At 43.7% G+C, this 27,065-nt stretch overlaps 1 protein-coding gene across 2 annotated transcripts in view; it reads left to right on the top strand.

Annotated features, from left to right (window-relative positions):
- LOC111967290 (protocadherin Fat 1-like) overlaps window positions 1-26,549 on the top strand; it is a 45,450-nt gene extending 18,901 nt beyond the window's left edge. Inside the window, exons 15-34 of one of the 2 annotated variants that reach the window (XM_070444706.1) lie at window positions 145-298; window positions 432-665; window positions 2,463-2,849; window positions 2,974-3,188; window positions 3,376-3,513; window positions 3,698-3,841; window positions 4,291-4,488; window positions 6,980-7,805; window positions 8,269-8,391; window positions 8,628-8,785; window positions 11,423-11,742; window positions 11,864-12,024; window positions 12,165-12,318; window positions 15,663-15,773; window positions 16,042-16,330; window positions 16,416-16,761; window positions 17,029-17,149; window positions 18,762-18,768; window positions 19,900-19,924; window positions 25,480-26,549. In XM_070444706.1, the coding sequence (XP_070300807.1) occupies window positions 145-298; window positions 432-665; window positions 2,463-2,849; window positions 2,974-3,188; window positions 3,376-3,513; window positions 3,698-3,841; window positions 4,291-4,488; window positions 6,980-7,805; window positions 8,269-8,391; window positions 8,628-8,785; window positions 11,423-11,742; window positions 11,864-12,024; window positions 12,165-12,318; window positions 15,663-15,773; window positions 16,042-16,330; window positions 16,416-16,761; window positions 17,029-17,149; window positions 18,762-18,768; window positions 19,900-19,924; window positions 25,480-25,658 (4,290 nt within the window). In that variant the 3' untranslated portion in view covers window positions 25,659-26,549. The remainder of the gene's footprint in view (window positions 1-144; window positions 299-431; window positions 666-2,462; window positions 2,850-2,973; window positions 3,189-3,375; window positions 3,514-3,697; window positions 3,842-4,290; window positions 4,489-6,979; window positions 7,806-8,268; window positions 8,392-8,627; window positions 8,786-11,422; window positions 11,743-11,863; window positions 12,025-12,164; window positions 12,319-15,662; window positions 15,774-16,041; window positions 16,331-16,415; window positions 16,762-17,028; window positions 17,150-18,761; window positions 18,769-19,899; window positions 19,925-25,479) is intronic. The other variant, XM_023992202.2, reaches the window with a different exon arrangement.
- Window positions 26,550-27,065: the final 516 nt, after the last annotated feature.

Below are 27,065 nucleotides of genomic sequence, written 5' to 3' on the forward strand. Positions count from 1 at the left end.
AAGTTTCTATGTAATATGAAGTCCTATGAAGTTTCTTTATAATATGACGTTTCTATGTAATACGAAGTCCAAAAGTTTATATTTATTTTGTTGAGTTTCTTACAGAGTTGTTTACGTCATGTAACGTCCATGACTCCTCTACAGGGTCTCTATGCCCAGACAGTCCCTGAGAACACTCCTGAAGGGAGGCTGGTCCTGCGAGTCTCTGCCATTGATGCAGACATCCAATCCAACGCTCAGATCTCATACACTCTCTCTGGAGATGGAGCTGATTACTTTAGCATTGAATCAGACACAGGTACTGTATATCAATCAAACATATAATCATCATGTTTGGTGAAAATTGTTCACCAAATGTTACTAGTAAATGTTCTAGGAGTGGAGCCTGTAGAACCTAAGACGTAGTTGTCTGTGCTGTGTGTTTTCTGAAGGCCGGCTGAGAACCCTGTTGCCGTTGGACCGTGAGGAGAGGGATGTGTACAGTCTATTGGTGCAAGCGGAGGACGGAGGACAGCGTTACTGCCAGGCTAATGTGGTGATAACAGTGGGAGATGTCAACGATAACGCTCCTGAGTTCACAGCTGACCCCTACCCTGTCACTGTCTTTGAGAACACTGAGATAAACGCGTATGTGGCACGGCTACAGGCCACTGATCTGGATGCAGGTAAGAGGCATTAACTTGCCGAAAGTATTCATGTTATGATAAGATATATCCTGTTATTAGACAGAGCTAATGTAATAAATGTGCGGCAATATCACGATTTACAGATCAATTAGAATAGATATGCTGATGTAATGAATAAAGAGCCTTGAGAAAAGTCCTAATTCACACTCAAAATAAATGGTTGGTGTGGTATACCTTTTGAAGTTAGCCTTGCAGAAGTTTCCAAAGTGTAAGCAAGCGCTGGTTGCTCTTTGTTGCAAGTAATCAATTATGTAGTAAGACAGAGAATGAGGTCTGTGCTTTATCCTGGTATTAACGGAAGACACACACACATAGAAACACAAATTAACACGGCCCAGGCTGATGGAATTATTCAACTGGAAAAAGATTGCTTTGATGATAAACTGACAATGTTATTTAGTCTGTTATTGACAGTAGTCCTTTCCTCTTAACAGTTAAACAGTCAAGCCCAAATATTCCTCGAAATCCAATTAAACACCGGCAAGCTGTGTAAATAATATTTCCTCTCCAACCAACCAAGCAACAGGAAAACGACAACAAAAGAATGAAAGACTTCCACTATATGGACTTAATGCAGTGAGTGATTGATACGGACAGTGCTTTTGTCCATTGGTCCTCAGCAATACGAAAGAGATGGTATCCACTATACATTAGGTAGTTTGCTTCAGTCAACAGCCCTAACCAGGGTGAAAATACACCCACACATGGTCAATATATATATATACAGTATATATTTTGAAACACTTGCTAGTATGAAATTACAAGTACATCTACTTTGCTGATTACTACTTTGAGGGAAAATGTACTTACTGTGAAATGTGGTTCTCTCACCTAGCTATCTTAAGATGAATGCACTGACTTACGTCACGCTGGATATGACACTCTGTTTATTCCCTATTTAGTTCCCTACTTTTGACCAGGGCCCATAAGGGTTTGGCCAAAAGTAGAGTATTATGTAGTAGGGAGTATGCCATTTGGGACGCAGGTTCTGTTCCCAGCAGAAAGAGTTTACTGTATGAGGATGTAGTTGTGCAACAACAGTGTTGTTGTGTGGATTTACAACACATTGTAGCTCTTTGTTCCAATATACCTCTAATTGACCTCTTACTGGTGCTTTTCAGCACTTCATATTGAGAAAATATTGCTTTCCTTGGAGCCATTTGTATTTCGCCTAGATATTTCTCCTTGGACTCCTACCTTGGACGTTCCGTATCTCCACTGGGGCCTGCTGTGATAGAGAGCCAGACAGACTTTAATCTGTGATAAGAGTTGAGTTATGCAGCATACTCCTTTCTTTCTTTGGTTGCATCATAAATGGCGGGAGTTGGGTTTAATTTGTGATGCCTGCCTGGCTGTATTCATTAGGGTCTGTTGTTGTGAGGCCCCAGCTGGGCCTCTATCATAAACAACCCTAATGTGTACACTAATCACAGACCTAAACACAGACCTGCCCAGAGGATGTCCATGTCATCACAGACAGACTCACTCTCCCTGGCCTCAATAACGTCCATCGTTCAGGATCAGTTAATGAAATGCCTTGTCATCTGATGGCCGGAGGTCGTTGAGATCATGGAGAGATTTGGCCCCAATTCACTCAGCTGCCGTGCAGTTATCCTAACAAATGACTGTGGTCAGATATAGTATGCTGGATATGCTTGGGCTGGGCAAGCTCTGGTCAAAACGCCATTGACCTCCCATTTCATCTGGATTGTTCATGTAGGATAGAGTGGAGATGGCTGTGCGTTTATGGGTTAAACTCTCTGTCCCTCTCTCTAGGAAACAACAGCAGGATCCTGTATTCCTTTGAGGACTCAGCCGATGGCCGGTTCTCCATCCAGCAGCATTCAGGGCTGGTCCGTGTGGAGCGACCCCTGGTGAGGACCCAGGCTGGGTACACGCTGCGTGTCCGGGCCACAGACCAGGGCTCACCCAGAAGACTGTCCTCTGTCTCCTCCGTGCTGGTCTCTGTGCTCAGCGTCAACGACAGACCCCCGGCCTTCCAAAACAGGGACTACGGCGTCACGGTGTCAGAGGACGTCACCTTGGGGACCCAGGTGGTCAGGGTGTTTGCAGCTAGCGGAGACCCCAAGGCCACCGCTGACATCACCTACTCCATCGTCAACGGCAACGAGCATGGGATGTTCAGCATGGACTCACACACCGGTAGCTATACTATAAATGTCAACTTTATTGTTTATGACATAAAATGAGGATTGCCATTGAAAAGGCTGTCCTAGTCATGTGAGTTTAGTGTCCCTTTACTGAGCGTATGTATGTGTGTCTACAGGTGACATATTTGTGACCAAGGCTCTGGATTATGAAGCGTCCCATGAGCACTATTTGACAGTACAGGCCTCGGACAAAGGCAGGACGAGCCAAGGTGACATTGCCACGGTAACCATCTACTTGACAGATGTCAATGACAACTCTCCTGTCTTCAGCCAGGAGGTGTACTCTGCTGTGATCAGTGAAGATACCGACATGGGCCTGACCATGTTGACGGTGAGTGTCCAGTGGTATGAAGACCCCAATCACTATAAATGAAACATTTTCAAGCTTTGATTTGTACTCAAATGCTCTGTAGAAAGAAAGGGAAATCCTGCAGTGTCATTTTACTAGAAAACGTCTGATGCACTATTGTTACTATTGTTAACATGTCCATTCATGCACTCTGTTCTTTGTTGTTAAGGTGATGGCTGATGACATCGATGGTCCCTCCAACAATCACATCCACTTTTCAATCGTCAAGGGCAACCAAGCCGGGCCCTTCACCATAGACACGGTCAGCGGTGAGGTGAAGGTTGTTTGCCCCTTAGACCGAGAAAAGGTACCGAACTAACTTTCCACATTCTTCCCATGTTCCTCTCATTCAACAGAGCACAATTAACACTCCAATTGTCACAGTTTGAAGCAGACAAGTATTGGCAATGTTACAAGCCTCAATTGTTTTTAATTGCTCACAAAGTCTAGAGCTGATTTTTTTCCCACCCCTTTACTCTGTGTTAAACTAGGTGCCTGCGTACACTCTGACGGTACTGGCATCAGACAGTGGGAGTCCATCCAGATCCAGCAGTGCCCTGGTCAACATTGACGTTTCGGATGTGAATGATAATGCGCCCGTGTTCTCTGAGGCTGACTACAGCCTTGTCATCCAGGTAAGACAGACAGGTCAGAGGTAGACATGCCACAGAGATGAGATAGAGATTAAATCCAACAACACTGACTACACTTCTTAAATGAAGTGAGGTTTAGCTGGAGGGTGCAAGTTAACTGAAGTTAAGACGCCTCAGAAACGTTATTGGGTGCCATAGAGTTGCACTTGAAGCAGATGAGTGTAAGGAATAGTGTGAGGTACAGATACAGGATGTATAGCTGAGAATAGAAAGGATAAACGAGGGCGCATCATTAAGCCTCTGAACAGTAGCTCCTGAATCAACATCGAAAGGCATGGATATGGAATCTCTCTCCCTCTCTCTCTCCCCCTCCCTCTGTCTCTCTCTCCCTCGCTCTCCCTCCCTCTTTCCCCCCCCCCTGTCCCCCCCTCTGTCCCCCTCCCTCTGTCTCGCTCTCCCTCCCTCTTTCTTTCCCCCCCTCTCTACCCCAGGAGAGTGTCCCAGTAGGGAGCAGTGTTCTCAAGCTGACTGTAACAGATAGGGATGCCTCCCACAACGGCCCCCCATTCTCCTTCATCATCCTTGGGGGAGATGAGGGAGGCTCCTTCCTAATAGACCCCCAGGGAACCCTCAGGACCACCACACTGCTGGACCGCACAGTAAAGGACCACTACATACTACATGCTCAGGTTGGTCTACATTCACAAAATGCTAATTAGGCTAACAGTAGTATTACACTTTTCTGAAATGTGTTTTGTACTTGATACAATAAATGAATAGTAATAGATCAACCATTGAGGTGACTGAAGGGTGGTATATCTGCTGTCTGTATCAGGGAGCACCAGTAGGTTCACTGGACACGGCCATAAGCAAACAGGGAAACGCTCATCCTAGTGGCCGGGGACTTTAATGCAGGGAAACTTAAATCAGTTTTACCTCGGCCAGGTCGCAGTTGCAAATGAGAACTTGTTCTCAACTAGCCTACCTGGTTAAATAAAGGTGAAATAAAATACAATTTCTACCAGCATGTTAAATGTGCAACCAGAGGGAAAAAAACTTGAGACCACCTTTACTCCACACACAGAGATGCGTACAAAGCTCTCCCTCGCCCTCCATTTGGCAAATCTGACCGTAATTCTATCCTCCTGCCCAGTGAGACGAGCCTACCAGACGAGCTAAATTACTTTTATGCTCGCTTCGAAGCAAGTAACACTGAAACATGCATGAGAGCATCAGCTGTTCCGGACGACTGTGTGATCACGCTCTCCATAGCCTATGTGAGTAAGACCTTTAAACAGGTCAACATTCACAAGGCCGCAGGGCCAGATGGATTTCCAGGATGTGTACTACGAGCATGCGCTGACCAACTGGCAAGTGTCTTCACTGACATTTTCAACATGTCCCTGACTGAGTCTGTAATACCTAATACCTAATGTGTGAAGCACACAACCATAGTCCCTGTGCCCAAAAACACAAAGGTAACCTGCCTAAATGACTACCGACCCGTAGCACACACGTCTGTAGCCATGAAGTGCTTTGAAAGGCTGGTCATGGCTCACATCAACATCATTATCCCAGAAACCCTTGACCCACTCCAATTTGCATACTGCTTCAACAGATCCACAGATGATGCAATCTCTATTGCACTCAACACTGCCATTTCCCACCTGGACAGAAGGAACACCTATGTGAGAATGCTATTCATCGACTACAGCTCAGTGTCCAACACCATAGTGTCCTCAAAGCTCATCACTAAGCTAAGGACCCTGGGACTAAACACCTCCCTCTGCAACTGGATCCTGGACTTCCTGACAGGCCACCCCCAGGTGGTAAGGGTAGGTAACAACACATCTGCCATGCTGATCCTCAACACGGGGGGCCCTCAGGGGCTGCGTGCTTAGTCCCCTCCTGTACTTCCTGTTCACTACAGGAAAAGGAGGACCGAGCACTGCCCCATTCTCATCGACAGGGCTGTAGTGGAGCAGGTTGAGAGCTGCAAGTTCCTTGGTGTCCACATCAACAACAAACGAACATGGTCCAAGCACACCAAGACGTCGTGAAGAGGGCACAACAATGCCTATTCCCCCTCCCGAGAATGAAAATATTTGGCATGGGTTCTCAGATCCTCAAAGTTCTACAGCTGCACTATTGAGAGCATCCTGACTGCATCCCTGCCTGGTATGGCAATTGCTCGGCCTCCGACCGCAAGGCACTTACAGAGGGTAGTACGTACGGCCCAGTACATCACTGGGGCCAAGCTTCCTGCCATCCAGGACCTCTATACCAGGCGGTGTCAGAGGAAGGCCCTAAAAATGGTCAAATACATCCTAGTCATAGACTGTTGTCTCTGCTACCGCACGGCAAGCGGTACCGGAGCGCCAAGTCTAGGTCCAAAAGGCTTCTTAACAGCTTCTAACCCCAAGCCATAAGACTCCTGAACAGCTAATCAAATGGCTCCCCATGTTCACTGGAAACACAGGAATGGTTGAAGGGTCGTATACCTGCTGTCTGTATCAGGGAGCACCAGTAGGTTCACCGGAAATACAGGAATGGTTGAAAGGGAAAGGGGGATACCTAGTCAGCTGTACAACTGAATGCATTCAACTGAAATGTGTCTTCCGCATTTAACCCAACCCCTCTGAATCAGAGAGTTGCGGGGGGCTCCCTTAATCGACATCCACTTAATCGGCACCCAGGGAATAGTGGAAGGGTAGTATACCTGCTGTCTGTATCAGGGAGCACCAGTAGGTTCACTGGAAACACAGGAATGGTTGTAAACTTATGTGATCATAACAGAGTTTGTACAGATTGCTCTAATTCCAGTATTGATTCTCTCCTTTAATCCCAGAGTTTGTACAAGTTGCCCTCATTCCAGTATTGATTCCCTCCTTTAATATCAGAGTAGGTACAGATTGCCCTCATTCCAGTATTGATTTTCTCCTTTAATCCCAGAGTTTGTACAGATTGCCCTCATTCCAGTATTGATTCTGTCCTTTATCCCAGAAGCAGCAGTGACCACCAGTCCACCAACTCCCCCCTCTGGTCATCAATGGCACTTGCAAGCCTGTTATTTTATCCTCTTAACCTGAAGTGAGGAATTCAAGCACTGGGTAGTGATTATAGTGATAGGTTGTAATAATGATGTAATGGTTGTGGTTCTGTTGTGTTATGTTTCCTCAGGTGCTAGACAGTGGCAGACCACCAATCCTGGCCTCCACAGTGATCAATATCAGGGTGATCCAAGAGAGCCTCCACCCCCCTGCTATCCTCCCCCTGGAGGTACTCATCTCCACCCCAGGAGAGGCCTATCCGGGCGGGGTGCTGGGTCAGATCCGAGCCACTGACCAGGACCTCTATGACTCCCTGACCTACAACCTCCAGCCCAATTTAGCCAATACGCTACTGTTCTCCCTGTCCCCTTCAGATGGCCGTCTGGTGACCCGGCCGGGTCACGTCCTCAAGCTGGGCCACTACCTGCTCAACGTCACCGTTACTGATGGACGCTTCACCACGGCAACCGGTGTCAGTGTGCACGTCCACCAGGTGACCAAGCGCATGCTGGAGAGCTCCGTGGCCGTCCGTCTGGCTGGGGTGGGCCCCGAGGAGTTCGTAGGGGAGCACTGGAGGGGCTTCCTGAGGGCGCTGCGCATGGTGGCAGGGATCAAGAGGAGTGATGTCCAGCTGGTCAGTCTGCAGCCCTGTGAGCCCCCTGGTAGCCTGGATGTCCTGCTGGCTCTGGAGCGGTCACCTCCCGGTAGCCCCCTGACCACTACCAAGGACGGGATCCTCCTTCGTAAGCTCAATGCCTCTGTGGGTGCAATCCAGGAGGTTACAGGCCTCCGCGTGGTCAGGGTGTTCAGGAAGCTATGTGCAGGCTTGGACTGTCCTGCCATGCTCTGTAGTGAGGTGGTCACCCTGGACCAGAACTTCCTGACCACCTACAGCACGGCTAGACTCAGCCTCATCACCCCGCCACATCACAGATCTGCTGTGTGCCTCTGTAAAGGTACATCACGCATCACACGCATCACACACAACACCACACATCACACACCACACACAACACACATCACACACCACACCACCACACACACAACCACACACAACCACACCACCACACCTCACACACCACCACACCACCACACCTCACACACCACACACCACATAACACACCAAACATCACACACCACCACACATCACACACCATCACACACCACATAACACATCACATCACACACCACATCACACACTACCACAACACACCACACACCACACACCACACACCAACACACATCACATATCGTCAAGTTATTGATAAAACAATAGAAGTCGTCCAATACACTACATTTCGTCCGCATCCCAAATGGCACTTTTTTCCCTACAAAAAGTAGTGTATTGTATAGGGAATGGAGTGCCGTTTAGGATGTGTCCTCTCCCTCATTGTAATGATTTGATATGTTTGGTACTAGGTGGTGAGTGTCCTGTGTTGAAGCTCTGTGAGGAGAAGCCCTGTCCTGAGGGATGTGTGTCCAACCAAAGAGAGGGACCATACAGCTGTGTCTGTCCACCTGACCAACAGGGAGGCTGCTCAGGTACTGTCTGTCACTCAAACAACCAAACAGATCATAAACCAAGATAGTGTTTCAATGACTGTTTCTTTAGTCTAACTTTGCTAGACATTATTCTCACATTCAAGATGAATAGAATGGCTCCTGTTTCTTCAGATCCGATATAACCATTACTTCAGTCACCAGCAAAACCGATATTAGTAACAGAGATGGAAGATGTCACATAACTGATCCGTCTACATGTTATTTTTAAACCACAGGAGGTCAGTCTCTATGGTTCAGTGGGAAGGGTTACATCAGGTATCGTCTGATGGAGAACCGCTATAGAGAGGAGATGAAACTGTCTCTCAGACTGAGAACCTTGTCCCACCATGCCACTCTCCTGTTTGCCAGAGGAACAGACTACTGCATTCTAGAGGTAGGTCTATAGATAAGTCCCAGATGGCACCTATTCCCTATATAGGGCTCTGGTCAATAGTAGTGCACTATAAAGTAGTAGGGGATAGGTCACAAGTTGCTGTTGGTTGTTCAGTTAGGAAAATCAATATTTACATTTTAATAAAACAGACCATAAACTCAGGATTTAAACTTTGAGAACTTTGAGAACTACAACACTATACTGTACACATGTAGAGACACTCACATGCTTCATTGGAAAATAGTATGTGTTTAGTCATTATTTTCTAACATCACATTGTCTTGTATTCAAAATGGCACCCTACTCCATCTACACAATTTATTAGGTACACCAATCTAGTACCGGGTTGGACCCCCTGTGTCCATGAAGGGGTGCACCTGGTCAGCAACAATGTTCAGTTATGCTGTGTAGTTCAAATGTTGCTCAATTGGGATGAAGGGACCTAACGTTTGCCAGGAAAACATTCCCTACACCATTACACCACTGCCACCAGCCTGTACCGTTGACACCAGGCAGGATGGGGCCATGAACTAATGCTGCTTACGCCAAATCCTGACTCTGCCGTCAGCATGACGCAACAGGAACCGGGATTCGTCAGACCAGGCAACGTTCTTCCACTCAGTTGTCCAGTGCTGGTGAGGGCGTGCCCACTGGAGGGGTTTCTTGTTTTTAGCTGATAGGAGTGGAACCCGCTGTGGTCGTCTGCTGCAATAGTCCGTCTGTGACAAAGACTGACGAGTTGTGCATTCTGAGATGCCGTTCTACACACCACTGTGGTAATGTGCCGTTATTTGTCCACCTGTTAGCTTGCACAATACTTGCCATTCTCCTTCAACCTCTCTCATCAACAAGCTGTTTTCGCCCACAGGACTGCCGCTGAATGGATGTTTTTTGTTTGTTGCACCATTGTCGGTAAACCCTAGAAACCATTTTCGTGAATGGGGTGGTGTACCTAATAAACTGGCCCCTGAGTGCACTATATAGGGAATAGGGTGCAATTTGAGACAACCATTTGTGATGAGTAAAAACTCAATCCAATATATCATATAGTTTTGACAATATTGAAAAATAATTTTTGCTGCTCTAGTTGACTGTACCTGTGCCAAAGTTCCAGTATTTTTCCTTCATAGCTTGTTCTCCATCTTCTTTTTAAATAGGGAGCCAATTTCTTTTCAGCACTTTTATGTCTGATCAAAACTTGTTTTCTCATGGCTTTCTTGTCCCTCTGCAACAGACATATGGTGAGCAGTATGTGTGGAACATCAAATCGCAAAAAAATCACAGTATCGAATTTCAATATACACTACATCACCAAAAGTATGTGGACACCTGCTCGTCGAACATCTCATTCCAAAATCACGGGCATTAATATGGAGTTGGTCCCCCTTTGCTGCTATAACAGCCTCCACTCTTCTGGGAATGCGTTCCATTTGATGTTGGAACATTACTGTGGGGACTTGCTTCCATTCAGTCACAAGAGTATTAGTGAGGTCGGGCACTGATGTTGGGTGGTTAGGCCTGGCTCGCAGTCTGCGTTCCAATTCATCCCTAAGGTGTTCGATGGGGTCGAGGTCGGGGCTCTATGTAGACCAGTCAAGTTCTTCCACACCGATCTCGACAAACCATTTCTGTATGAACCTCGCTTTGTGCACAGAGGCATTGTCATGCTGAAACAGGAAAGGGCCTTCCCCAAACTGCTGCCACAAAGTTGGAAGCACCGAATCGTCTAGAATGTCATTGTATGCTGTAGCGTTAAGATTTCCTTCACTGAAACTAAGGGGCTCAGCCCGAACCATGAAAAACAGCTCCAGACTGTTATTCCTCCTCCACCAAACGTTACAGTTGGCACTGTGCATTCAGGCAGGTGGTTCTCCTGGTATCCGCCAAACACAGATTTGTCCGTCAGACTGCCAGATGGTGAAGCGCAAATCATCACTCCAGAGAACGCGTTTCCACTGCTCCAGAGTCCAATGGCGGCAAGCTTTACACCACTCTAGCCAACGTTTGGCATTGCGCATGGTTATCTTAGGATTGTGTGCGGCTGCTCAGTAATGGAAACCCATTTCATGAAGTTCCCAGTGAACAGTTCTTGTGCTGACGTTTCTTCCAGAGGCAGTTTGGAACTCGGAAGTGAGTGTTGCAACTAAGGACAGAAGATTTTTACGTGCACTTCAGCACTCGGCGGTCCTGTTCTGTGAGCTTGTGTGGCCTACCACTTCACGGCTGAGCTGTGTTGCTCCTAGACGTTTCCACTTCTCAATAACAGCACATACAGTTGACCGGGACTGACTTGTTGGAAAAGTGCCATTCTATGACGGTGCCATGTTGAAAAGTCTCTTAGCTTTTCAGTAAGGCAATTCTACTGCCAATGTTTGTATATGGAGATTGCATGGCTGTGTGCTCAATTTTATACACCTGTCAGCAACGGGTGTGGCTGAAATAGCCAAATCCACTAATTTGAAGGTCCACTAATTTGTCCACATACTTTTGTATATATAGTGTATATAGAATCGTGAGAATCGCAATACATATCGAATCGGTACCAAAGTATCGTGATAATATTGTATCGTGAGGTCCCTGGCAATTCCCAGGCCTAACAGCCATTTCCTATCTTTATGTACCCACTCCTGCCCCCAGATAGTGGACGGTAGGCTGCAGTACCAGTTTGACTACGGCAGTGGCCCAGGCATCGTCTCTATCCACAGTGCCCAGGTCAGTGATGGCCAGTGGCACACCGTATCCCTTGAGGTAAACGGCAACCACGCCATGCTGGTTCTGGATCAGCTCTACACGGCCTCGGGCACGGCACCAGGCACACTCCGCTCCCTCAACCTGGACGGAAGCCTGTTCCTGGGTGGTGTTTCTGAATCCGACCAGCAGAGGGGAGCAAAGACAGCCTCACAGCGTTTGCCAGTCTCTCACAGTCGTGATCTACAGGGTTGTATGGAGGCAGTCAGGTATTTGATGTTTCCCTCCCTTTTATCAACCTTTTTGTTAAAATAAATAAATAATTGTAACGTGATTTGTAACAAACTTGCTTGTGAAATGACTAAATAACTGTTGATTTTATTTTGTCAGGTTTAATGGCTATGATCTGAACCTGGACACTGAGGCCCAGGCCCATGTTCTAGTAGAGGAGGTGGTGGGGGTGGCACCAGGCTGTGGGGCCCTCCCTGTCCCAGACTGCTCCTCTCAGCCCTGTGTGAATGGAGGAACCTGCTCCACTCTGCCTCATGGAGGTAGGAGACAGACACCATTTATTGACATAGATAAATCACCATACAGTCCTATTCACAGTCTATACAGAACATATTGGTCTCAAACATCTTGTTATCCTATATATATTATTTTGTACATTATACACTTGTTTCTATTGCAGGTTACTTCTGTAAATGCAGTGACTTGTTCATGGGGTCTCACTGTGAGGTGACAGCTAGCCCCTGTTCCTCCAACCCCTGTCTGTATGGAGGAACCTGTGTGCTGGACAACCAGGACTTTTACTGCCAGTGTAGAGGACAGTACTCAGGACCACGGTACATAGAGCAGTTACCCATTATGAACTGAAATTTGGAAATATGTGTCCCAATTGGCACCCTATTCCTTTGTAGTGCACTACTTTTGACCAGGACCCTTAGGGTTCTGGTTGAAAGTAGTGCACTGTATAGGGAACAGGGTGACAGTTGGGACATAACCAATCGTGACCTTGAGATTCTATTTGACATCTTGGTAAAAAATGAGTTATTCACATAGAGTTGCTCATTAGGTGGTCCTTTACATGTGAGATCTGTCAGATTTGTTCTAAAGTAAATTTACAATGAAAAAAAAAGAAGAAAAATCAGAATGTTCTTTGTGCGCAAACACCTTTTAACTTGATGCTTTAAGGTTATAGCTGCAATCATATCACACAATGCTGGGCTGCCAATCAAAATTAACTGTATGTCATATACATATAAGGTCATATACTTATTGAGTCATGAAAGAGGAAGACATCACAAAATAGTTCTGGGACTTGAAAAATACTCATTAACTCCGTACTATACATTTTACAGGTAGAACCTTGTAGTTCCAAGTTCTTGATTATTCATATCATGGGTTCTAGTCCCAGGTCTTCGATTATTCATATCATGGGTTCTAGTCCCAAGTTCTTGTTTATTCATATCATAGGTTCTAGTCCCAAGTCCTTGATTATTCATATCATAGGTTCTAGTCCCAAGTCCTTGATTATTCATATCATAGGTTCTGGTCCTCTTTTTCCCAGCACTTAATAAATACAGGTGCCTTAGGGCATGTTTAAGGCCCTTAGGAGAGGCATTGCTGCTTTTGTCTTGTTCTATATCAATACAAAAACCTCCAAGGAAGAGGTATTTCACAAAAATGTCAAACTTGCCACATTTTATTTATAACTAGCAAGTAGTTTACTGACTTTGGGTGTCAGAGACCAGACACACATATCAGTTTACTCATCCAGAGCTAAGCTTTAGCAATGCTGCTAGTTATCCATAGGATATAGTGTATTTGTCATTTTCGAGAGCTATCGCTTTAAGAAATGTGTGATGAACATGAGTTAATATATTTGATGTGATTAGAAAGAAGGAAGGCTATTCTCTTTATTTAATCATTAAATGTCTGTACTTCTCTATGGAAATGTGAATTATTTTAACATTCTGTGCCAGATATAACCTTCCCTCTGGGCACAGACCTCAGTTCAACACAGAAATATCTCATTTACATAAGTATTCACACCCCTGAGTCAATACTTTGTAGAAGCCCCTTTGGCAGCGATTACAGCTGTGAGTTTTTCTGGGTAAGTCTTTCCACACCGGAATTGTACAACATTTTGCCATTTATTCATTTCAACACTCTTCAAGCTGTCACATTGGTTGTTGATCTTTTTATTTTTTTATTTTTTTATTTCACCTTTATTTAACCAAGTAGGACAGTTGAGACCAAGTTCTCATTTACAACTGCGACCTGGTCAAGAAAAAGCAAAGCAGTGCGACACAAACAACAACACAGAGTTACACATGGAATAAACAAACGTACAGTCAATAACACAATAGAAAAAATCTATATACAGTGTGTGAAAATGAGGTAAGATTAGGGAGGTAAGGCAATAGGCTGTAGTGGCGAAGTAATTACAATTTAGCAATTAACACTGGAGCGATAGGTGTGCAGCAGATGAATGTGCAAGTCGAGATACTGGGGTGCAAAGGAGCAAAAAAAAWTAAAACAATATGGGGATGAGGTAGTTGGATGGGCTATTTACAGATGGGCTATGTACAGGTGCAATGATCTGTGAGCTGCTCTGACAGCTGATGCTTTAAGTTAGAGAGGGAGATATGGGTCTCCAGCTTCAGTGATTTTTGCAATTCGTTCCAGTCATTGGCAGCAGAGAACTGAAAGGAAAGGCGGCCAAAGAAGGAATTGGCTTTGGGGGTGACCAGGGAAATATACCTGCTGGAGCGCATGCTACGAGTGGGTGCTGCTATGGTGACCAGTGAGCTGAGATAAGGCGTAGCTTTACCTAGTAAAGACTTATAGATGACCTGGAGCCAGTGGGTTTGGCGACGAATATGAAGCGAGGGCCAGCCAACGAGAGCATACAGGTCGCAGTGGTGGGTAGTATATGGGGCTTTGGTGACAAAACGGATGGCGCTGTGATAGACTGCATCCAATTTGCTGAGTAGAGTGCTGAAGGCTATTTTGTAAATGGCATCGCCGAAGTCGAGGATCGGTAAGATAGTCAGTTTTACGAGGATATGTTTGGCAGCATGAGTGAAGGATGCTTTGTTGTGAAATAGGAAGCCCTTTCTAGATTTAATTTTGGATTGGAGATGCTTAATGTGAGTCTGGAAGGAGAGTTTACAGTCTAACCAGACACCTAGGTATTTGTAGTTGTCCACATATTCTAAGTCAGAACCGTCCAGAGTAGTGTTGCTGGATGGGCGGGCAGGTGCGGGCAGCGATCGGTTGAAGAGCATGCATTTAGTTTTACTTGCATTTAAGAGCAGTTGGAGGCCACGGAAGGAGAGTTGTATGGCATTGAAGCTCGCCTGGAGGGTTGTTAACACAGTGTCCAAAGAAGGGCCAGAAGTATACAGAATGGTGTCGTCTGCGTAGAGGTGGATCAGAGAATCACCAGCAGCAAGAGCGACATCATTGATGTATACAGAGAAAAGAGTCGGCCTGAGAATTGAACCCTGTGGCACCTCCATAGAGAGGTGCCACAGGTCCGGACAACAATTGCTGAACATCCATTTTCAGTCTTGCCATACAAGTATATTTAAGTCAAAACTGTAACTAGGCCACTCAGGAACGTTCACTGTCTTCTTGGTAAACAACTCCAATGTAGATTTGGCCTTGTGTTTTAGGTTATTGTCCTGCTGAAAGGTGATTGCACACAGTGAGCCCATGCAACTTGTTATGTGACTTGTTAAGCACATTTTTACTCCTGAACTTATTTAGGCTTGCAATAACAAAGGGGTTAAATACTTATTGACTCAAGATATTTCAGCTTTTCATTTTTCAAAAAACATAATTCCACGTTATGGGGTATTGTATGTAGGCCAGTGGCTCAAATATGGCTGTAACACAACAATATGTGTAAAAAGTCAAGGGGTGTGAATACTTTCTGAAAGCACTGTACCTTTATGGTGAGGACCTTAATGGGTTATGAAAGAAGAAATCACCACAAAACAGTTCTGAGACTTTAATGCTAATTTTCTCTGAACTATGCTTTGCGCAGATAGAACCTTATAGTGTTAGTCACATGTCTGCTATCCCGTGGGGTTGGACGTTTCTCATAGCGTTGTTGTTGGTGAAAAATTGTAGAAAATAGATGATGTATGGGAAGTTAAAAAGCGTGTCTATGTTCCAGGTGTGCGGTTGGTCCGTACTGCAAAGATAACCCCTGCAGAAACAGTGGACATTGTATCGACAGTCTGGATGGGGCTGTGTGTGAGTGTGAGCCGGGTTTTCAGGGAGAACGGTAAGCAGAAACATCCATTACTCTCACTAACCCGCTTTCTTCCACTCTGGGTTTGGTATGACACATCCATGATGTCACACTGTGCCAGAGCTGCAATATGTACTGTATATAGGTTCTGGATATATGCATCCCAAATGGCACCCTATTCCCTACATAGTGCACTACAGAGCTCTGGTCAAAAGTAGTGCACTATATTGGGACCATTTGGAACACACTCCATATAGATGCTGTATGTGAATGTGACTCTGGACGGTGTTCTTCTGCCCAGGTGCCTTGGGGATGTAAATGAGTGTATGCAGACAGAGAGCCTCTGCTCTAACGGAGGTGTGTGTGTAAACACCTACGGCTCCTTCAACTGTAGCTGCGTGGTGGGGTTCGCTGGGCGGCAGTGTGAGCTCGAGATGTTGGTCAGGAACGAGCTGCTGTTCACCAGCTGGTCCATCGGCCTGGAGGAACTCCTGGGACTGGCCTTGTTCCTGGTCACCATCTTCGGCCTGTCTCTGCTCTTTGTAGCCGTCCGGAAGAGGGCCAAACAGGACGGATCTAAGGAATATGAGGTATCATATCTGTTGTCAGTAAGTGATTGATTGTATTTTTGAATATATGACAAAGAATTGTGACGTTCGAACTTTGAACCTTAAGGATGAAGATGGTAAAGAGTTCTTTGGGAGAGCTTACCTGGAGGTCAAGTCCAGCCGGGGAGTCCCAGTCTACTTGGACGTTCCACCACAGATCCCAGTTAGACCCATCTCCTACACCCCTAGTTACCCCAGCAACTCACGCCACAACCTGAACAAGGGTTCCTGCGAAGGCCTTGGGTTGGTGGAACCCACAGAGCACAGCACCCCTGACCCAGACCCCGTGCACATGCTGAGGAGAGGGGTGGCAGTGTGCAGTGTGGCTCCCACCCTGCCACGCCGCCTGCATTCCAACACCCCTTCAGAGACGGATTCCATCCAGAAACCCTGCTGGGACTACCACTATGATGGTGAGAGAGCAGATGACTGGAGGCTGGGAGCAGGAAATGAGAAGACACTGTTTTGTCATTTATAGTTTTCACATTTTGACCTATCAGCTTTACTTTGATAACGTGCATGTATTTTTATTGTAAACAACAAAATTAAATTGCACATTTGATGTGGCTTTACATATAGTACAGTATGATAGCTTTGTGTTTATGGTGAATCAAACAATCTTGTCTTCATCAGCAAGGTCATAAGGATGAATAAGTGATTTGTATCTTTGTCTCCCCCAGAAGAGGTAGTGGAGCTGGATCCGGTCTCCACTCAGAGATCTAGGAAAGACCTGGAAAACCGTGGCAGTGCCTCAGAGTCCCTCTGTTCCTACCAGTCAGGATCAGGAGATGAGAACGGTAGGTTTCCTTACTCGTCCAAGATGACAGGGTGAGACATCAGTGTAAGTGCTGGAATCCAGGCTAATGCATGTTATTAGGCAACACCTACCTGTAATGATACCTCTGAATGAGTGTTCTCTCTTATGTCACTTGTCCTTCTTCCTCTCCTTTTCTCTAGTCTCAGCTCCAGTTTGGATTAAATCTATGCACAGCCCCAGGTCAGGGTTTAACAGGGGGCACAGTGTAAGTTGTCATTTACATTGACGTTGTGGGAAGTAGCCCAATAGTCTCCTGATAGTCTTACAATCTCTTGATAGTCTCCTGATAGTCTAGCAATCTACATGTACAGTACTGATAGTCTGGCAATCAACTGATAGTCTCCTGATAGTTTGACAGTCTCCTGATAGTCTCCTGATAGTTTGACAGTCTCCTTATAGTCTCCTGATGTAAGTGTAATATCACATCCTTGTGTTGTCTTGAACTCTTGTGTTAAGTGTAGTTTGTGGCTTCTGTGGTTCCAATCCATACCATTAGCATTTGTTTATTCTGAAACATATGGTTAAATTCCCATCTATTTTTTCCCACCTCCATTACTCAATGGAGTATTAACCCTATGTAGTTTTTGGTACATTTATTGTGTGCTAATGTTAGATTTCTCTTGTTACTCCCTCCTTAGCCCTCATAGGACTTCAATCACACAGTATTTACTGTGGAAAATAAGGTATCATTCCTATCTTATACTACACTAGTTGTTTCAGGAGATAGTTGTGTTCAGGGAGGCAGGAGATACAATGCCTCGCAAAAGTATTCATCCCCCTTTGCGTTTTTCCTATTTTGTTGCATTACAACCTGTAATTTAAATTGATTTTTATTTGGATTTCATGTAATTGACATACACAAAATAGGCCAAATTGGTGAAGTGAAAAAAAAATATATTTTTTAAAACGGAACAGTGGTGCATGCATATGTAATCACCAACCTTTACTGTGAAGCCACCAAATAAGATCTGGTGCAACCAATTACCTTCTGAAGTCACATAATTAGTTAAATAAAGTCCACCTGTGTGCAATCTAAGTGTCACATGATCTCAGTACGTATTCACCTGTTCCGAACTGCCCCAGAGTCTGCAACACCACTAAGCAAGGCGCACCACCAAGCAAGCAGCACCATGAAGTCCATGGAGCTCTCCAAACAGGTCAGGGAGAAAGTTGTGGATAAGTACAGATCAGGGTTGGGTTATAAAAAAATATCCAAAACTTTGAACATCCCACCATTAAATTCATTATTAAAAAATATAAATAATGTGGCACCACAACAAACCTGTCAAGAGAGGGCTGCCCACCAAAACTCACGGACCAGGCAAGGAGGGCATTAATCAGAGAGGCAACAAAGAGACCAAAGATAACCCTGAAGGAGCTGCAAAGCTCCACACCGGAGATTGGAGTATCTGTCCATAGGACCACTTTAAGCCATACACTCCACAGAGCTGGGCTTTATGGAAGAGTGGCCATAAAAAAAGTAATTGCTGAAAGAAAAAAATAAGCAAACACGTTTGCTGTTCGCCAAAAGGCATGTGGGAGACTCCCCAAACATATGGAAGAAGGTACTCTGGGTCAGATGCGACTAAAATTGAGCTTTTTGGCCGTCGAGGAAAACACTGTCTGGAGCAAATCCAACACCTCTCATCACCCCGAGAATACCATCCCCACAGTGAAGCATGGTGGTGGCAGCATCATGCTGTGGGGATGTTTTTCATCGGCAGGGACTGGGAAACTGGTCAGAATTGAAGGAATGCTGGATGGCGCTAAATACAGGGAAATTCTTGAGGGAAACATGTTTCAGTCTTCCAGAGATTTGGACGGAGGTTTACCTTCCAGCAGGACAATGACCCACTGACACATCACAGTGTAAGTGCTGGAATCCAGGCTAATGCATGTTATTAGGAAACACCTTCTACCTGTCTTCCAGAGATTTGAGATTGGGACGGAGGTTCACCTTCCAGCAGGACAATGACCCGAAGTATATTGCTTAAAGCAACACTCCAGTGGTTTAAGGGGAAACATGTAAATGTCTTGGAATGGCCTAGTCAAAGCCCAGACCTCAATCCAATTGAGAACCTGTGGTATGACTTAAAGATTGCTGTACACCAGCGGAACCCATCCAACTTGAAGGAGCTGGAGCAGTTTTGCCTTGAAGAATGGGCAACAATCCCAGTGGCTAGATGTGCCAAGCTTATAGAGACGTACCCCAAGAGACTTGCAGCTGTAATTGCTACAAGGTATTGACTTTGATGGGGTGAATAGTTATGCACGCTCAAGTTATGTTTTTTTGTGTTATTTGTTTGTTTCACAATAAAACACATTTTGCATCTTCAAAGTGGTAGGCATGTTGTGTAAATCAAATGATACAAACCCCCAAAAAATCCAGATTGTAAGGCAACAAAATCGGAAAAGTGCCAAGGGGGTGAATACTTTTGCAAGCCACTGCAGTTGTGTTTAGGGAGTCAGTAGATTAGGTCATGTTGGCTGTAAGTGGTTCTGGCTCGAGGTCCCAGTGGTTCTGGCTCGAGGTCCCAGTGGGTCTGGCTCGAGGTCCCAGTGGTTCTGACTAGGTCTCAGTGGTTCTGTCTACATCCTTACATGCAGTATATGCTCTTCAGTAGGCATCAGTCCAATACACTGACTACCATGGGTGTTAATTTGTCTCTTTGTAGTATAAACTCTTGATTTTAAACTTGAAATATTTTATTTCTCTCTCAGCTGTCATTACTAGGCTTGTGATCTTCAAAACACCAGAGGTGATGTGCTTGTCTTCTCTCCTCTCATGCTCTGTTAGCTTACCGTAGCGAATGCAGAATGGTACTCCAAAAGGACCGTTTAACAATGTGCTGGCTTGTAAATAAACCCTTTATAACATCTTACTGTTGAATGTGCTGCTGAAGGCCTGCGGGTGTCTAATCTGATTTAATACAGAGGAGATTTCACAATGATGTTGTGAAATCACTAATTATTAGGTGTCCGCCCACTCTGCACAGAGTGGGTGAAAACGTGTTTGGTGATGGAATTTCACCAAGACAAATATGATTGTTCATGTTCTGAATCACTCCGTGAGGTCTTTCTCTAACATATCATTAACATTGTATCCTAAAAGTTGGATTTTGTAACGTAATACATCCAATAATACGTACCAAGAGCTTCTCACAGTGACTTTTGAGGATTTTATATGCTGTGGTTGTCTGCAAAGTTTTTTCTGTGGGTCGCAAAAAGCTTAATTATACAACGGGTGGGTCTAATACTTGATGCTGATTGGTTAAAAATGCATTCCAGACAGTGTCTATTCCACAAGTTACCATCGGCTAAATCTATGACGTTAAAATGCCTATTTACTCTGTTCCGTCTGACTGCGCAATCCACAGTCTCATCAGCTCAGACAGGCATTTTATATACTAGATCTACATTCTAAAAAGTATCTAGACATTATCTCCCATTTCTTTTAGACTAGCATTTGTTTTTCAACCGCGGAGATGTGTAATAACCTTGCTGTTTGTTTCAATATTGAAATTCAGTCTCCAGCTGTTCTATGGTAATGAATGTGGTGCCGCGACGAAACAGACAGGCTGGCAGCTTTTCTCAGCCAGTCGAAATCATGAATCAGCATTTTATGGATATATACAAAGAAATGTCAATAGAAAAACACAAAATGCAGCTAGTTTGTTGTCATTCCAGCTTCAGTTTGAAATAAATCAAATTCTATTTGTCACATACACATGGTTAGCAGATGTTAACCTTTCACGAGCCTCTACCCCGGGTCCGGGAGCACCCCCCACCCCCCCACACACTAATTAGCATAGCTAGCATAGCTTCAAAAGTAGATAGTAGCATCTAAATATCATTAAATCACAAGTCCAAGCCACCTAATGAAAGATACAAATCTTGTGAATAAAGCCACCATTTCAGATTTTTTAAATGTTTTACAGGGAAGACACAATATGTAAATCTATTAGCTAAKCACGTTAGCAAAATACACCACTATTCTAACTCCATCAGTTTCTTACTCCTTCAGGTGCCGTATCAGCCAAATTCCGGCTCAACTAAGATATTGATAGCCATTAACCTATAAAAAAAACCATCAGATGACAGTCTGATAACATATTCATGGTATAGGATAGTTTTTGTTAGAAAAAAGTGCATATTTCAGGTAGAAATCACAGTTTACAATTGCACCGACCATCACAAATTGACTAGAATTACTAGATAGAGCAACGTGTATGACCAATTTACTCATCATAAAACATTTCATAAGAATAGACAAAGCATAGCAATGGAAAGACCCAGTTCTTGTGATTTCAGACCATATTTCAGATTTTCTAAGCGTTTTACAGCGAAAACACAATAAATCGATAAGTTAGCATACCACATGTGAAAACGTTACAAGAGCATCGATTCCAGCCAAAGAGCGCTTAACGTAATCACCCCAAAATATATTAATTTTTTCACTAACCTTCTCAGAATTCTTCGATGACACTCCTGTAACATCATTTTACAATATACATATACAGTTGTTCGAAAAGGTGCATATTTAGCCATACAAAACCGTGGTTACACAATAAAAATACTAGGAAATCAAGCTCAATATGTCTGACGTCATCTATCAGAGTGATCTAGTTTAATTGAAAGCTAATCATAATACTTGACTAAAAAATACAGGGTTGACAGCAATCGAAAGACAAATTAGTTCTTAATCAACCGCTGATTTACATTTTTAAAATTATCCTTACTTTTCAATACAGGGTTGGCCAAGTGAAGCTATACCAAACAAAATGGCGAAATATGCGTTTAAAATATTTCGGCAGAAAACATGTATATCATATTAATATTGCTTACTTGAGCTGTTCTTTCATCAGATTCTTGGGCAATGTATCCTTTCTTGTTATAAACGTCTTTTGGTCGATAGATGTCCTCTGTCCTTCGAAATGTCCACCACAACGACCGACACCCTAAAACGTGTCCAAACTTTCAGAGTGCACGACAAATAAATTCCTCAGAATCGCACTAAACGGATATAAATTGCTATAAAACGTTTCAAATTCACTACATTATGATGTTTTTAACAACTATAACGACTGAAAACATGACCGGAGAAATATTGCTGGTTAGAAAACGATTTGGAACGAGGCAGGTCCGATGGCCTTCACGCTTGAGGCGCACGTTGAGAAAGGGGGGTCTCTGTACATTTTTGTCATTTATAATGGCTGTGAACGTCCCATCGATTTCATTGAAAACGTGATGACGTACAGACACCAGAGAAAGACGTAGGCAGTGTCGGTTTCTTCATAGCATTCACTGTGGCCTTATAAACAGACCCCAGATCAGAGGTAAAAATTTTGAAATCTGAACCCTGTCATGAAAAGTGCTGTAGAAATTGTTCTGTACCACTCAGAGACAAAATTCCAACTTCTATAGAACTAGAAGGTGTTTTCTATCCAATAATAACAATAATATGCATATTGTACGATCAAGAATTTAGCACGAGGCAGTTTAATTTGAGACACAAATATGCTAATGCGGAACAGCACCCCCTATAGTTGCAAGAAGTTAATGCGAGTGTAGCGAAATGCTTGTGCTTCTAGTTCCGACAATGCAGTAATAAACAAGTGAGTAATCTAACCTAAAAAATTCCACAACTACTACCTTATACACACAAGTGTAAAGGATAAAGAATATGTACATAAAGATATGAATGAGTGATGGTACAGAACGGCATAGGCAGATGCAGTAGATGGTATAGAGTACAGTATATACATATGAGATGAGTAATGTAGGGTATATAAACATAATGGCATAGTTTAAAGTGGCTAGTGATACATGTATTACATAAGATGGCAAGATGCAGTAGATGATATAGAGTACAGTATATACATATACATATGAGATGAGTAATGTAGGGTATGTAAACAATATATAAGTGGCATTGTTTAAAGTGGCTAGTGATACATTTTACATACATTTCCATCAATTCCCATTATAAGTGGCTGAGTTGAGTCAGTATGTTGGCAGCGGCCACTAAAATGTTAGTGGTGGCTGTTTAACAGTCTGATGGCCTTGAGATAGAAGCTGTTTTTCAGTCTCTCGGTCCCTGCTTTGATGCACCTGTACTGACCTCGCCTTCTGGATGATAGCGGGGTGAACAGGCAGTGGGCTTCGGGTGGTTGTTGTCCTTGATGATCTTTATGGCCTTCCTGTGACATCGGGTGGTGTAGGTGTCCTGGTAGTTTGCCCCCGGTTGATGGCGTTGTGCAGACTCACTACCCTCTGAGAGCCTTACGGTTTGTGGGCGGAGACAGTTGCCCGTACCAGGCGGTGATACAGCCCGACAGGATGCTCCATTGTGCATGCTGTATAGAAGTTTGTGAGTGCTTTTGGTGACAAGCCGAATTTCTTCAGCCTCCTGAGGTTGAAGAAGCGCTGCTGCGCCTTCTTCACCACGCTGTCTGTGTGGGTGGACCAATTCAGTTTGTCCGTGATGTGTACACCGAGGAACTTAAAACTTACTACCCTCTCCACTACTGTCCCGTCGATGTGGATAGGGGGGTGCTCCCTCTGCTGTTTCCTGAAGTCCACAATCATCTCCTTTGTTTTGTTGACGTTGAAATAATGTATTTAATGAAATTGTCTATCAATCATTATTTGAATATGTTGAAAATTAAATGAAATGTAAAAGACTTTGAAAATAAATAGCTTGCGGTACGCTCAGTGCTCCGTTGACATTTCATAGAGATACACTTGTTTTTTTGAGAAATGTATCATTAATAGCGTATACTAAAAAAAGCGTATATTAAAATGTCATGTCTCAAAATGTATATCTACAGTTGAAGTCGGAAGTTTACATACACTTATGTTGGAGTCATTAAAACTCGTTTTTCAACCACTCCACAAATTTCTTGTTAACCTTTCTAGCGCAGGCGTTCCGCTAGCGGAACCCCTCGACAACATTCCGCTGAAAAGGCAGCACGCGAAATTCAAAAATATTTTTTATAAATATGTATCTTTCACACATTAACAAGTCCAATACAGCAAATGAAAGAAACTTATTGTTAATCTACCCATCTGTCCGATTTCAAAAAGGCTTTACAGCGAAAGCACAACATATGATTATGTTAGGTCAGAGCCAAGTCAAAAAAACATACAGCCATTTTTCCAGCCAAAGATAGGAGTCACAAAAAGCAGAAATATAGATAAAATTAATCACTAACCTTTGATGATCTTCATCAGATGACACTCATAGAACAACATGTTACACAATACATGTATGTTTTGTTCGATAATGTGCATATTTGTATCCAAAAATCTCAGTTTACATTGGCGCGTTACGTGCAGTAATGTTTTGATTCCAAAACATCCGGTGATTTTGCAGATAGCCACATCAAATCCCAGAAATACCCCATAATAAACATTGATAAAAGATACAAGTGTTATTCACAGAATTAAAGATAGACTTCTCCTTAATGCAACCGCTGTGTCAGATTTCCCCCAAAAAATACGGAAAAAGCATAATCTGAGTACGGCGCTCAATCCAGCCAAAGAAATATCCGCCATGTTGGAGTCAACAGAAGTTAGAAATAACATTATAAATATTCACTAGGATTAAATGTCAGGAATTGTGAAAGACTGAGTTTAAATGTATTTGGCTAAGGTGTATGTAAACGTCCGACTTCAACTGTGTCTTACCTCTATGTTGTTTTATGTCCTCCTGATTGGAGAAGACAGATGATGAGTTTAGTTACTGTGACCCTAATCTTGGCCATCCTACAAGGGTAAACTTTTTAACAGATTATGATAGAGACATAAGGTTTGGAACATTGGTTTTCTTAGTGGAGAGTCTACACATTATTTTAGCTATTGTTTTTTAGATTGGACACCCTATAATTATCCACAGTTTATATTCTCCAAACCTCCTATCAGACTATTCTCCAACAATGGTCCCGTGTGGCTCAGTTGGTAGAGCATGGTGCTTGCAACGCCAGGGTTGTGGGTTCAATTCCCACGGGGGGACCAGGATGAATATGTATGAACTTTCCAATTTGTAAGTCGCTCTGGATAAGAGCGTCTGCTAAATGACTTAAATGTAAATGTAAAAATGGTCACAGTAACAGACTACTGAGATGATCTATGCATGTCTGTATTTGTGTGTAAGGGGAGACAGACACTTTGAGAGAATCTAATTGTGTACTAATTATAAAGCTAAATCACATCTCATTCACAGCGAAGCACAGCTTATTTGTGCCAAAATATGAACCATTGTTACATAGTTGTGATGCTTGTTTTTCACTGATAACATTTTCGCCCTGAATAGGCTATCACTGGGACACATCTGATTGGATGCCGAGTGCTCAGCGTCCCGTAGACCAGGAACTGTTGCAGTGTATATGTATAGAAAAGCCTGCCCCCTCCTGCACTGACTCTGACCCTGAGCTCCTCAACCTTGACTGCTATGTAGGAGGTATAGACATTGAGAGTGACTCCACCAACTGATTTCCTTTCTCTGGATCTGGATGATGTCCACCTACCTGTTAGGCCTCAGGGCCAGTTATGATGACTCCATCCAGACACATACTTCACCTGTAGCCAGCAGGGGGAAAGCATTTACCAGCACCAGCAGCACCACCTCTACCCTACAGACCCCACTATATAGGGACACAAAGTGACCCCTTGGACATGAGCTGGGGATAGGAGCTCAGCGGCAGTGTGCCCGTCTCCCATGCCTCCAGCTCTGACCTGTCAGGCTTGGGTGAAGGGTCAGAGTGACCAGCAGGCATGTTTGGTTATCTCACACCCTAACCTCTGGACACTAGGCCTCTGACAGGCAACTGAAACTATAAACTTAATTTAGAGAATTCAGAGATAGACCCTGATGATCAGAGCGTTGGCGCTCTATTGGAAATATGTCTTGGTAGTCTTAATCAAATCTACTTTGAAACAAAAGTATACATCTCATACACATGGTTATGGGCTTTAAAAAAAGAAGACACCTTTACCATGTCAGATATAGAGTTAAAATGTATTACACTTTGAGTTTGCATCCCAATATTATACTTTATATACTTCACAGAAGACTGAAATATAACATAACCGTGAGATTTTTGGTGTGTTGTAAAATAATGTTTATTAATTATGAAATTATAAAAAATATTAATAACATTCCACCCATGAGGCCACTAGAGGGCAATTTGGTCATTTGTCTGCAGGAAAGGTGTAGTGAATGTTATGTAATTTTAGAAGAAAAAGCTCACACCTTACGTCCATCTGTAATGGCTAATACTGTAAATACCATACATGTCTGCATATTCTCATCAGTGACATTGCATTGCATGAAGCTTATGTTAGGTTTATACTGATTATATATTAATTAGCTATTTAATTGTACTGTACAATAAACATTTATATGAATGATTCTGTCATTGAATCATTGCTGTTACGTTTGTTTTAATAAATGAATACAGATCAGTCAGCAGAAGGGACAGCAAAACAGTTTTAGCATTAGCTATCCTGTTGTCCTGCCATACCCTGCTATCATCAGTAAGGAAAGAGGAAGAGGATGAGAGGAAAGTCCTCTCTTGAAGCTCATTCTTTTAAAAAGGGGGTAACAGTTTCTAACTTCTACTTCGGACTGATATGTTTAAAGTTGGACTGAATAGGACTTTCACCAAAGAATGAAGAATTTTACTTTGGAACACTTTCAAAAAACGTAATTTACTCCAGTTTAACTTGTGATATGTAAAAGAGCTGTGTTCTTCCCAAATGGCACCCTATTCCCTATGTATTGCACTACTTTTGACCAAATCCCATACGGGTGTAATGCACTATGTAGGGAATAGGGTGCCATTTGGGATGTATTCTTGGGCTTCAAAGGAAGACTGCTGCTCGTCCCCTCACCAGATG

This window comes from Salvelinus sp. IW2-2015, linkage group LG8, assembly GCF_002910315.2.
Source record: "Salvelinus sp. IW2-2015 linkage group LG8, ASM291031v2, whole genome shotgun sequence".
Taxonomy (NCBI): domain Eukaryota; kingdom Metazoa; phylum Chordata; class Actinopteri; order Salmoniformes; family Salmonidae; genus Salvelinus; species Salvelinus sp. IW2-2015.